Genomic DNA, 14,518 nt, shown 5'->3' on the forward strand with positions numbered 1-14,518 from the left:
GCAGGGTGCCGGAACGGGTCTAGATTGGTTTTCGGTGGCTACGGAGGCTTCTGGCGGCGGAACTCCCGATCTATTCTGCTCTTCAAAGTTTTTAGGGTATATGGGTATATATAGGAGGAAGAAGTACGTCGGTGGATATCTGGGCTGTCCACGAGGCAGGGGGGCGCGCCCAGGGGGGTGGGCGCACCCCCACCCTCGTGGGCAGCCCGGGACTCTTGTGGTCCATCTCCGATACTCCGTGGGCTTCTTCTAGTCCAAAAATAAGTTTCGTGAAGTTTCAGGTCAATTGGACTCCGTTTGATTTTCCTTTTCTGCGATACTCTAAAACAAGGAAAAAAACAGAAACTGGCACTGCGCTCTAGGTTAATAGGTTAGTCCAAAAAATAATATAAAAGTGTTCAATAAAGCCCATAAACATCCAAAATAGATAATATAATAGCATGGAACAATCAAAAATTATAGATACGTTGGAGACGTATCAGCACCCCCAAGCTTAATTCCTGCTCGTCCTCGTGTAGGTAAATGATAAAAATAGAATTTTTGATGTGGAATGCTATCTAACGTATTTATCCATGTAGTTCTCTTTATTGTGGAAAGAATATTCAGATCCATAAGATTCAAGACAAAAGTTTAATATTGACATAAAAGCAATAATACTTCAAGCATACTAACTAAGCAATTATGTCTTCTCAAAATAACATGGCTAAAGAAAGTTCATCCCTACAAAATCATATAGCTTAGTCATGTTCCATTTTCGTCACACAAGAATGCTCTCATCATGCACAACCCCAATGACAAGCAAATCAATTGTTTCATACTTTAGTAATCTCAAACTTTTCCATCCTTCACGTAATACATGAGCGTGAGCCATGGATATAGCACTATGGGTGGAATAGAATAAAATGATGGGGGTTATGTGGAGAAGACAAAAAAAGGAGAAAGTCTCACATCAACGCGGATAATCAACGAGATATGGAGATGCCCATCGATTGATGTTAATGCAAGGAGTAGGGATTGCCAGGCAACGGATGCACTAGAGCTATAAATGCATGAAAGCTCAACAAAAGAAACTAAGTGGGTGTGCATCCAACTTGCTTGCTCACGAAGACCTAGGGCATTTGAGTAAGCCCATTGTTGGAATATACAAGACAAGTTCTATAATGAAAAATTCCCACTAGTATATGAAGGTGACAAAACAAGAGACTCTCTATCATGAAAATCATGGTGCTAATTTGAAGCACAAGTGTGGAAAAAGGATAGTAGCATTGTCCCTTTTTTGGGCCTTCCTTTTTGTTGGCCTTTCTTTTTTTGGGGGGACAATACTCTATGAATGATGATCATCACACTTATATTTATTTACAAGTCAATGATTACAACTCGATACTAGAACAAAGTATGACTCTATATGAATGCCTCCGGCGGTATACCGGGATAGCAATGAATGAAGGTTGACATGTATGAAAAATTATGAATGGTTGCTTTGCCACAAATATGATGTCAACTACATGATTATGCAAAGCAATATGACAATGATGAACGTGTCATGATAAACGGAACAGTGGAAAGTTGCATGGCAATATATCTCGGAATGGCTATGGAAATGCCATAATAGGTAGATATGGCGCCTGTTTTGAGGAAGATATAAGGAGGTTTATGTGTGAAAGAGCGTATCATATCACGGGGTTTGGATGCATCGGCGAAGTTTGCACCAACTCTCAATGTGAGAAAGGGCAATGCATGGTACCAAAGAGGCTAGCAATGATGGAAGGGTAGGAGTGCGTATAATACATGGAGTCAACATTAATCATAAAGAACTCATATACTTATTGCAAAAATCTACAAGTCATCAAAAACCAAGCACTACACGCATTCTCGTAGGGGGATAGATTGGTAGCAAAAGACCATCGCTCGTCCAAGACCGCCACTCATAAGGAAGACAATCAAAGAACACCTCATGTTTTGAATTTGTTACATAAAGTTTACCATACGTGCAAGCTACGGGACTTGCAAACTTCAACACAAGTATTTCTCAATTTCACAACTACTCAACTAGCACAACTTTAATATCACTACCTCCATATCTGTAAACAATCATCAGTCATCAAATTTCTCTTCGTATTCAATGCACTCTATATGAAAGTTTTTATTATACCCCACTTGGATGCCCATCATATTAGGACTAGTTTCATAACCAAGCAAACTACCATGCTGTTCGAAAGACTCTCAAAATAATATAAGTGAAGCATGAGAGTTCATCTATTTCTTCAAAATAAAACCACCATCGTGCTCTGAAAGGATATAAGTGAAGCACTAGAGCAAATGACAAACTACTCCAAAAGATATAAGTGAAGATCAATGAGTAGTCGAATAATCATGCAACTATGTGAAGACTCTCTAACATTTAAGAATTTCAGATCTTGGTATTTTATTCAAACAGCAAGCAAAACAAAAGAAAATAAAATGACGCTCCAAGCAAAACACATATCATGTGGTGAATAAAAATATAGCTCCAAGTAAAATTATCGATGGATGAGAACGAAAGAGGGGATGCCTTTCGGGGCATCCCCAAGCTTTGGCTTTTTGGTGTCCTTAGATTATCTTGGGGTGACATGGGAATCCCCAAGCTTAGTCTCTTGCCACTCCTTATTCCTTAGTCCATCGAATCTTCACCCAAAACTTGAAAACTTCACAACACAAAACTTAACAGAAAACTTGTAAGCTCCGTTAGTATAAGAAAATAAATCACCACTTAAATACTGTTGTGAACTCATTCTAAAATCATATTGGTGTAATATCTACTGTATTACAACTTCTCTATGGTTCATACCCTCCGATACTACTCATAGATTCATCAAAATAAGCAAACAACACATAGAAAACAGAATCTGTCAAAAACAGAACAGTCTGTAGTAATCTGAAGGATTAGAATACTTATGTAACTCCAAAAATCCTGAGAAATTATGAAGTCCTAGGCATTTTGTTTATTAATCTACTGCAAGTGGAATTGATATTTTATCGCTCTCTGGTAAAAAACGAAAATTATTCTCGTGAGCGCATACTTTCTGTTTTTTTACAGCAAGATCAAATAAGACTTTCCCCAAGTCTTCCCAACGGTTCTACTTGGCACAAACACTAATTAAAACATAAAAACTCAATCATAACATAGGCTAGATAAATTATTTATTGCTAAACAAGAGCAAAAATCAAGGAACAAAAATAAAGTTGGGTTGCCTCCCAACAAGCGCTAACGTTTAACGCCCCTAGCTAGGCATGATGATTTCAATGATGCTCACATAAAAGATAAGAATTATAGCATAAAGATAGAATCATGAAGAATATAACTAGCAAATTTAAGCCTAACCCACTTCCTATGCATAGGGATTTTGTGAGCAAACAACATGTGGGAACAAGAATCAACTTGCATAGGAATGTAAAACAAGCATAACTTTAAAACTTTAAGCACATAGAGAGGAAACTTGATATTATTGCAATTCCTACAAGCATATATTCCTCCCTCATAATAATTTTCAGTAGCATCATGAATGAATTCAACAATATAACCAGCACCTAAAGCATTCTTTTCATGATCTACAAGCATAGAAATTTACTACTCTCCACATAAGCAAACTTCTTCTCATGAATAGTAGTGGGAGCAAACTCAACAAAATAACTATCATGTGAGTCATAATCCAATTTAAAACTAAAATCATGATGACAAGTTTCATGGTTATGATTATTCTTAATAACATATAATTCATCACAATAATCATCATAGATAGCAACTTTGTTCTCATAATCAATTGGAACCTCTTCCGAAATAGTGGAATCATTACTAAATAAAGTCATGACCTCTCCAAATCCACTTTTATAATTATCACAATAAGATTCAACATCCTCCAAAATAGTGGGATCATCACTTCCTAAAGTTGACACTCTTCCAAACCCACTTTCATCAATATAATCATCATAAATAGGAGGCATGCTATCATCAAAATAAATTTGCTCATCAAAACTTGGGGGACAAAAAATATCATCTTCATCAAACATAGCTTCCCTAAGATTGTGGCTTTGCATATCATTAGCATCATAGATATTCAAGGAATTCATACTAAAAACATTGCAATCATGCTCATCATTCAAATATTTAGTGCCAAACATCTGCATTCTTCTTCTAGGACTTGAGCACAATTATCAGAATCCTTATTTTCACGAAAGATATTAAAAAGATGAAGCATATGAGGTATCCTCAATTCCATTTTTTGTAGTTTTCTTTTATAAACTAAACTAGTGACAAAACAAGAAACAACAAGATTCGATTGCAAGATCTAAAGATATACCTTCAAGCACTAACCTCCCCGGCAACGGCGCCAGAAAAGAGCTTGATGTCTACTACACAACCTTCTTCTTGTAGACGTTGTTGGGCCTCCAAGTGCCGAGGTTTGTAGGACAGTAGCAAATTTCCCTCAAGTGGATGACCTAAGGTTTATCAATCCGTAGGAGGCATAGGATGAATATGGTCTCTCTCAAACAACCCTGCAACCAAATAACAAAGGGTCTCTTGTTTCCCCAATACACCCAATACAATGGTAAATTGTATAGGTGCACTAGTTCGGCGAAGAGATGGTGATACAAGTGCAATATGGATGGTAGATAAAGGTTTTTGTAATCTGAAAATATAAAAACAGCAAGGTAACTAATGATAAAAGTGAGCACAAACGGTATTGCAATGCATTGAAACAAGGCCTAGGGTTCATACTTTCCCTAGTGCGAGTTCTCCCAACAATAATAATATAACTGGATCATATAACTATCCCTCAACATGCAACAAAGAGTCACTCCAAAGTCACTAATAGCGGAGAACAAACGAAGAGATTATGGTAGGGTACGAAACCACCTCAAAGTTATCCTTTCTGATCGATCTATTCAAGAGTCCGTAGTAAAATAACATGAAGCTATTCTTTCCGTTCAATCTATCATAGAGTTCGTACTAGAATAACACCTTAATACACAAATCAACCAAAACCCTAATGTCACCTAGATACTCCAATGTCACCTCAAGTATCCGTGGGTATGATTATATGATATGCATCACACATTCTCAGATTCATCTATTCAACCAACACAAAAGTACATCAAAGAGTGCCCCAAAGTTTCTACCAGAGAGTCAAGATGAAAACGTGTGCCAACCCCTATGCATAGGTTCATGGGCAGAACCCGCAAGTTGATCACCAAAACATACATCAAGTGGATCAATAGAATACCCCATTGTCACCACGGGTATCCCACGCAAAACATACATCAAGTGTTCTCAAATCCTTAAAGACTCAATCCAATAAGATAACTTCAAAGGGAGAACTCAATCCATTACAAGAGAGTAGAGGGGGAGAAACATCATAAGATCCAACTATAATAGCAAAGCTCACGATACATCAAGATCGTACCACCTCAAGAACACGAGAGAGATAGAGATCAAACACATAGCTACTGGTACATACCCTCAGCCCCGAGGGTGGACTACTCCCTCCTCGTCATGGAGAGTGCCGGGATGATGAAGATGGCCACCGGAGAGGGATTCCCCCTCCGGCAGGGTGCCAGAACGGGTCTAGATTGGTTTTCGGTGGCTACAGAGGCTTCTTGCGGCGGAACTCCCGATCTATTCTACTCTTCAAAGTTTTTAGGGTATATGGGTATATATAGGAGGAAGAAGTACATCGGTGGATCTCCGGGCTGTCCACGAGGCAGGGGGCGCGCCCGGCCTCTTCTGGTCCATCTCCGATACTCCGTGGGCTTCTTCTGGTCCAAAAATAAGTTTCGTGAAATTTCAGGTCAATTGGACTCTGTTTGATTTTCCTTTTCCACAATACTCTAAAACAAGGAAAAAACAGAAACTGGCACTTGGCTCTAGGTTAATAGGTTAGTCCCAAAAATAATATGAAAGTGTTTAATAAAGCCCATAAACATCCAAAATAGATAATATAATAGCATGGAACAATAAAAAATTATAGATACGTTGGAGACGTATCATAGTGATGCGTGGTTCTCCTACTGGTTCGATAGCCTTGGTCTCATCCCTGAGGGAAATACCTACCGTAGTTGTGATGCATCATCCCTTCCTCTTTGGGGAAATACCAACGTAGTTTAAGCCGCATGAGATCTTTGGTTATTTCATGATTTAGAAGAATAATGTTTCGGTATGGATTAGTTTCTAGTGTTTGTTTCATGGTCTATCTACGTAATAGTGTGTGAGAGTTATAATAAAGAGTAGTTTGAGTTTTGTTGCTTAATTTCTTGATCCAATCTTAGCAATAAAAAGTATAAGAATAAAAGATCATATGCTAATTCCATGGGGAGTAATGACTTCACATATAAGGAGTATAATGAATAAAATTTATTGGGATCTAGCAAACATAGCAATTCTAATTGATGCAATTCATGAAAGAATAGTAAAGGAAGAGAGGTCTCACATATAAATATACCATCTTGGACGTCTTTTATTATTGTGATCCCCCATTAATTATTTCAAAACATGATCAAATAGTTGATGTTGGACAAGGAAGACAACATAGTGAGTTATGTTTGCTTATATTCACATAGAAGTTATATTGTCATGGATCCTCTAACATGTGGTGCTTGCTCATGATCTTTTGCTATACAAAAGTTCGTACTAAATAGAAATACTACTTGTGCATCAAAAAAACTATGAACCCAATTTCTTGCCATGAGAGTCCACCATATCTACCTATAGATTGAATAAGATCCTTCAAGTAACTTGCCATGAGTGCAAAAATCAATAAAAACTGCTCCTAAATATGTATGGACTTTTATTTCAAGGGAAAATAAGCTTCATACGAACTTGTGATGGTAAACAAATAAAAGCAACAGACTGCATAATAGAGGTAGCTATCACAAGGGGGGATATAAAGTGATGTTCCTTTACATTAAGAGTTTGCACATCCAAATGAAAAAGCGCATGACAATCTCTGCTTCCCTCTGCGAAGGTCCTATCTTTTACTTTTCAGTATTTACTTTCTATGCAATAGTCAATAATGTTCATCCTTATTCCAACGTTATTATTATTCACCTGGAAAGCATCATGTAGTAGGGAAAGATCCAGGCACATATATCTAGTTGGATGTAGGTAATCATCTCTACTCCTAATGGAGCAGTTGGTAGCCTGGTACTCCGGTTTTATTTTCGTCCGGTTTTATTTATTCCCACCTCCCACCACCCCGTACCACTGATTTTAATCTACATATCTACATATCGATAACAAAATGGATCAATGCTCCTGAACGGAACGAGGACCCGACCCGATCCGCTCCTTGTTTCCCACGTCCGTCCTGGATCACGAGAACGCCGCCGCCGCTGCCGCCTCACATACATCGCCCGTGGCAGATCACAAACAACACTGTCGCGGATCAGCAGGCCGCCGCCGCCTCCTCAGGTACCCACACACCACGATCCCGTCACGGGCCAGCAAGACATCGCCGCCGCTGTCAACTTGGGTACCCACACACCACGATCTTCTCGCGGATTAGCAAGACACCGCTGCCGCCGCCTCGAGTAGCCACACACCATGGATCTCCGACAATGGTGGCAAGCAGTTCAGGGCGTCTTCACTGATCAGTTTTCAACCTTGCTTTCTTAAAGGTACGTACGCTCATGATCTCTTAAAGATCACGCAACGCTATAGAAGACAATTGTCACCAGATGGAGCCATATACAACAGAGCCACCAGATGGAGCCACATACAATGGAGCCATTTGAATAAATGTTCCCCTTGTTCCCAGTTCTAACGCCAAAAATACAATGTTGTCATTTCTTCCCCATGTTCCCAGCTGGCATGCCAAAAATACATGGCAAGCCAATTGTTCAGTATACATACCACATCAATACTAATGCTGTTGAAAAATGATAGGTACGAATGGGAAATGCAAATAGCAAGGCGCCGGTAGAGAAAAAGGGGTCAGATGTGCCTGTACCCCCTCTTGCTGACCTACATTCACAAGGGAGCAAAGGTACGTTAGAATAACATAAACGAGTCAGATGTCAAGGGTGCCCAACAATCATTGTATCTCACTAATGTGTTGCAGGCCATAATGTCGACGGAAATGTTGATGAATACAACCCAACAATCATTCCCGTAGCTGACAATGTTAACAATTATCAAATGACTCCAGGTATTGGAGTGTGTAAATAACCCTATCCGTTGTATCATATGGTTTTAACATGATCAATTGTGCCTAACAGACTTGGAAGAACACAAGGAAACAGATGGAACTGGCATGCCACGGTTAGAGCAGGACGAGCTTGCAAACCTAATCAAACACCCTCTTTCTGAGATAACAATTGTTGATCAGCCTGGGCATGCGAGTTTATGTACGTGGGTTCCATATTTAATCACACTATCTACACTATTCGGTTAGCAAGAAACTGCCTCATTCTATACTGGTTTTGTTATGTAGACAACCCATCAATCTCCTTTTGTAGCCCTAATGTTGCTTTGTTCCCTGGTCTGAGTACTCTCACAGATATTTGTGCCTGCGGCCTTGCAGGAAGTTCATTTGGTATGATCCTACACGTGCATCATGGACAGTGATCAAACGTCTCTATGAATGTACATGTTGACTAATTCTCATCTAGCTTTGTTGTTTATACATCATGCAGACTATAATGTGCCTTCGTTCCCGGAAAGGAGTACTCTTGCATCACTTTATGCCACAGGTCACGCAGCAGGCTCAAGTGGTGTGAGCCGATATGCCTTTCATATGGCCAGATTTGTGCTTAAAGGGATGCATGTTCATGTATTAGCCTAATGGACATATTTTCTTTTGTTCCTGCAGCCAGAGAATCTGCCCGCAATGATGTGTGTCTTAATGCCCTTGGTTGTGGTGGTTCAGAGCTTGTGACATCGTCTACCCCAACATGTGATGTTGTGAATGACCAAGTGAGTTATAGCATAACAGATGACAAAAGGGAGCAGAGAAACGCATGAAGGCGAGCAACTTATCGAAAGAAAAATGATGAACAGGTCAAGCTCCAAAATGAAAAGCAGACTATTTCCCGAGCCCCTCTTGGTGATATCACTAATATTGACCAGCCTTCTGGTTCGATGCCAGGTACGGGTTTTTAAAGTTATGAGCTTACGGCGGTGACAAACCAAATTTGGGAATCAAATATTAGAATACGCACTTTTTGTTGGAAATATGCCCTAGAGGCAATAATAAAATGGTTATTATTATATTTCTTTGTTCATGATAATTGTCTATTGTTCATGCTATAATTGTGTTATCCGGAAATCGTAATACATGTGTGAATACATAGACCACAACACGTCCCTAGTGAGCCTCTAGTTAACTAGCTCGTTGATCAAAAGATAGTCATGGTTTCCTCACTATGGACATTGGATGTCATTGATAACGGGATCACATCAATATGAGAATGATTTGATGGATAAGACCCAATCCTAAGCATAGCTCAAAGATCGTGTAGTTCATTTTCTGTAGCTTTTCTGAATGTCAAGTATCATTTCCTTAGACCATGAGATTGTGCAACTCCCGGATACCGTAGGAGTGCCTTGGGTGTGCCAAACGTCACAACATAACTGGGTGACTATAAAGGTACATTACAGGTATCTCCGAAAGTGTCTATTGGGTTGGCACGAATCGAGACTGGGATTTGTCACTCCGTATGATGGAGAGGTATCTCTGGGCCCACTCGGTAATGCATCATCATAATGAGCTCAATGTGATCAAGTGGTTGATCACGAGATCATGCATTACGGTACGAGTAAAGTGACTTGCTGGTAACGAGACTGAACAAGGTATTGGAATACTGACGATCGAGTCTCGGGCAAGTAACGTACCGATTGACAAAGGGAATTGTATACGGATTGATTAAATCCTCGACATCGTGGTTCATCCGATGAGATCATCATGGAGCATGTGGGAGCCAACATGGGTATCCAGATCCCGCTGTTGGTTATTGACCGGAGAGTCGTCTCGGTCATGTCTGCATGTCTCCAGAACCCGTAGGGTCTACACACTTAAGGTTCGGTGACACTGGGGTTGTTAGGAAGACTTGTATGTGATTACCAAATGTTGTTCGGAGTCCCGGATGAGATCCCGGACGTCACGAGGAGTTCCGGAATGGTCCGGAGGTAAAGATTTATATATGGGAAGTTGTCATACGGTCGCCGGAAAGGTTCGGGGGCATATCGGTATTGTACCGGGGCCACCGAAAGGGGCCACCTCTTCCGGGGGGCCTTATGGGCTATATGGAGAAGGGAACCAGCCCAAGTGGGCTGGGGCGCCACACCCCCTAGGGCCCATGCGCCTAGGGTCGGGGGGAAACCCTAAGGGGGGCGCCCCCTTGCTTGGGGGGCAAGCCCCCCTCCCCTTGGCCGCCGCCCCCTCTAGATCTCATCTAGAGGGGGCCGGCCCCCTTTCCCCTTCCCCTATAAATAGAGGGGTGAGGGGATGGCTGCATACACAACATCCAAGGCACAGCCCCTCCCTCCCCAACACCTCTCCTCCTCCATAAGAGCTTGGCGAAGCCCTGCCGGAGTACTGCAGCTTCACCACCACCACGCCGTCGTGCTGCTGTTGGAGCCCACTACCTCAACCTCTCCCTCCTCCTTGCTGGATCAAGGTGCGGGAGACATCCTCGCTCCGTACGTGTGTTGAACGCGGAGGTGCCATCCGTTCGGCGCTAGGATCTTCGGTGATTCGGATCACGTCGAGTACGACTCCATCAACCCCGTTCTCTTGAACGCTTCCGCTCGTGATCTACAAGGGTATGTAGATGCACTCCTCTCTCCCTCGTTGCTAGATGACTCCATAGATTGATCTTAGTGATGCGTAGAAAATTTTAAAATTCTGCTACGTTCCCCAACAGTGGCATCATGAGCTAGGTCTATGCGTAGTTACTATGCACGAGTAGAACACAAAGTAGTTGTGGGCATCAATATTGTCAATTTGCTTGCCGTTACTAGTCTTATCTTGATTCGGCGGCATCCTGGGATGAAGCGGCCCGGACCAACCTTACACGTACGCTTACGTGAGACCGGTTCCACCGACTGACATGCACTAGTTGCATAAGGTGGCTGGCGGGTGTCTGTCTCTCCCACTTTAGTCGGATCGGATTCGATGAACAGGGTCCTTATGAAGGGTAAATAGAAATTGGCAATTCACGTTGTGGTTTTGGCTTAGGTAAGAGACGTTCTTGCTAGAAACCTATAGCAGCCACGTAAAAACTTGCAACAACAATTAGAGGACGTCTAACTTGTTTTTGCAGCATATGCCTTGTGATGTGATATGGCCAAAAGGATGTGATGAATGATATATGTGATGTATGAGATTGATCATGTTCTTGTAATAGGAATCACGACTTGCATGTCGATGAGTATGACAACCGGCAGGAGCCATAGGAGTTGTCTTTATTTATTTATGATCTGCGTGTCAACATAAACGTCATGTAATTACTTTACTTTAGTGCTAAAGCGTTAGCGATAGTAGTAGAAGTAATAGATGACGTGATAACTTCAAGAAGACACGATGATGGAGATCATGATGATGGAGATCATGGTGTCATGCCGGTGACAACGATGATCATGGAGCCCCGAAGATGGAGATCAAAAGGAGCGAATGATATTGGCCATATCATGTCACTATTTGATTGCATGTGATGTTTATCATGTTTTACATCTTATTTCCTTAGAACGACGGTAGCTTAAATAAGATGATCCCTCGAAATAATTTCAAAAAAGTGTTCCCCCTAACTATGCACCGTTGCGAAGGTTTGTTGTTTCGAAGCACCAGGTGATGATCGGTGTGATAGATTCTAACGTTCGAATACAGCGGGTGTAAGCGAGATTTACACACGCAATACACTTAGATTGACTTGACGAGCCTAGCATGTACAGACATGGCCTCGGAACACAGAAGACCGAAAGGTCGAGCATGAGTCGTATAGAAGATATGATCAACATGAAGATGTTCACCGATGTTGACTAGTCCGTCTCACGTGATGATCGGACACGGTCTAGTTAACTCGGATCATGTTATACTTAGATGACTGGAGGGATGTCTATCTGAGTGGGAGTTCATTGAATAATTTGATTGGATGAACTTAATTATCATGAACTTAGTCTAAAATCTTTACAATATGTCTTGTAGATCAAATGGCCCACGTTGTTCTCAACTTCAACGCGTTCCTAGAGAAAACCAAGCTGAAAGACGATGGCAGCAACTATATGGACTGGGTCCGGAACCTGAGGATCATCCTCATAGCTGCCAAGAAAGATTATGTCCTAGAAGCACCGCTAGGTAACGCACCTGTCCCAGAGAACCAAGACGTTATGAATGCTTGGCAATCACGTGCCGATGGTTACTCCCTCGTTCAGTGCGGCATGCTTTACAGCTTAGAACCGGGGCTCCAAAAGCGTTTTGAGAGACACGGAGCATATGAGATGTTCGAAGAGCTGAAAATGGTTTTTCAAGCTGATGCCCGGGTCGAGAGATATGAGGTCTCCGAAAAGTTCTTCAGCTGTAAGATGGAGGAAAATAGTTCTGTCAGTGAGCACATACTGAAAATGTCTGGGTTGCATAACCGCTTGACTCAGCTGGGAGTTAATCTCCCGGATGACGCGGTCATTGATAGAATCCTTCAGTCGCTTCCACCGAGCTACAAGAGCTTTGTGATGAACTTCAATATGTAGGGGATGGAAAAGACCATTCCTGAGGTATATTCAATGCTGAAATCAGCAGAGGTAGAAGTCAAAAAGGAACATCAAGTGTTGATGGTGAATAAAACCACTAAGTTCAAGAAAGGCAAGGGTAAGAAGAACTTCAAGAAGGACGGCAAGGGAGTTGCCGCACCCGGTAAGCAAGCTGCCGGGAAGAAGCCAAAGAATGGACCCAAGCCCAAGACTGAGTGCTTTTATGGCAAGGGAAGTGGTCACTGGAAGCGGAACTGCCCCAAATACTTAGCGGACAAGAAGGCCGGCATCATGAAAGGTATATGTGATATGCATGTAATTGATGTGTACCTTACCAGTACTCGTAGTAGCTCCTGGGTATTTGATACCGGTGCGGTTGCTCACATTTGTAACTCAAAGCAGGAGCTGCGGAATAAGCGGAGACTGGCGAAGGACGAGGTGACAATGCGCGTCGGGAATGGTTCCAAGGTCGATGTGATCGCCGTCGGCACGCTACCTCTACATTTACCTACGGGATTAGTTTTAAACCTCAATAATTGTTATTTAGTGCCAGCTTTGATAATGAACATTGTATTAGGATCTCGTTTAATTCAAGATGGCTACTCATTTAAATCCGAGAATAATGGTTGTTCTATTTATATGAGAGATATGTTTTATGGTCATGCTCCAATGGTGAATGGTTTATTCTTAATGAATCTCGAGCATAATGCTACACATATTCATAGTGTGAATACCAAAAGATGTAAGGTTGATAATGATAGTCCCACATACTTGTGGCACTGCCGCCTTGGTCACATAGGTGTCAAACGCATGAAGAAGCTCCATGTAGATGGACTTTTGGAATCTCTTGACTACGAATCATTTGACACGTGCGAACCATGCCTCATGGGTAAAATGACCAAGACTCCGTTCTCAGGAACAATGGAGCGAGCAACCAATTTATTGGAAATCATACATACTGATGTGTGCGGTCCAATGAGTGTTGAGGCTCGTGGTGGCTATCGTTATGTTCTCACCCTCACTGATGACTTGAGTAGATATGGGTATGTCTAATTAATGAAACACAAGTCTGAGACCTTTGAAAAGTTCAAGGAATTTCAGAGTGAGGTTGAGAATCAACGTGACAAGAAAATCAAGTTCTTGCGATCAGATCGTGGGGGAGAATACTTGAGTCACGAATTTGGCACACACTTAAGAAAATGTGGAATAGTTTCACAACTCACGCCGCCTGGAACACCTCAGCGTAATGGTGTGTCCAAACGTCGTAATCGCACTCTATTAGATATGGTGCGATCTATGATGTCTCTTACCGATTTACCGCTGTCATTTTGGGGCTATGCTTTAGAGACTGCCGCATTCACTTTAAATAGGGCTTCGTCGAAATCCATTGAGACGACACCGTATGAATTATGGTTTGGGAAGAAACCTAAGCTGTCGTTTCCAAAAGTTTGGGGATGCAATGCTTATGTCAAGAAACTTCAACCTGAAAAGCTCGAACCCAAATCGGAAAAATGCGTCTTCATAGGATACCCTAAAGAAACTGTTGGGTATACCTTCTACCTCAGATCCGAAGGCAAGATCTTTGTTGCCAAGAATGGGTCCTTTCTAGAGAAAGAGTTTCTCTCAAAAGAAATAAGTTGGAGGAAAGTAGAACTTGATGAAGTATTACCTCTTGAACCGGTAAGTGGCGCAGCTCAAGAAAATGTTCCTGAGGTGCCTGCACCGACTAGAGAGGAAGTTGATGATGATGATCATGAAACTTCAGATCAAGTTGCTACTGAACTTCGTAGGTCCACGAGG

General features: G+C 41.7%; 1 protein-coding gene across 1 annotated transcript; it reads left to right on the forward strand.

Moving 5' to 3' along the window:
* Nucleotides 1-7,924: 7,924 nt before the first annotated feature.
* On the forward strand, nt 7,925-8,426 carry LOC147971132 (uncharacterized). The gene is made up of 3 exons (XM_087522739.1): nt 7,925-8,018; nt 8,094-8,180; nt 8,251-8,426. Exons 1-3 carry the CDS (start codon nt 7,925-7,927, stop codon nt 8,424-8,426), a joined length of 357 nt encoding a protein of 118 aa, XP_087378865.1.
* Nucleotides 8,427-14,518: the final 6,092 nt, after the last annotated feature.

The sequence above is a fragment of the Triticum urartu genome, chromosome 5A (genome assembly GCF_056163025.1).
Source record: "Triticum urartu cultivar PI428250 chromosome 5A, HENAU_Tu73, whole genome shotgun sequence".
In the NCBI taxonomy this organism is placed as follows: domain Eukaryota; kingdom Viridiplantae; phylum Streptophyta; class Magnoliopsida; order Poales; family Poaceae; genus Triticum; species Triticum urartu.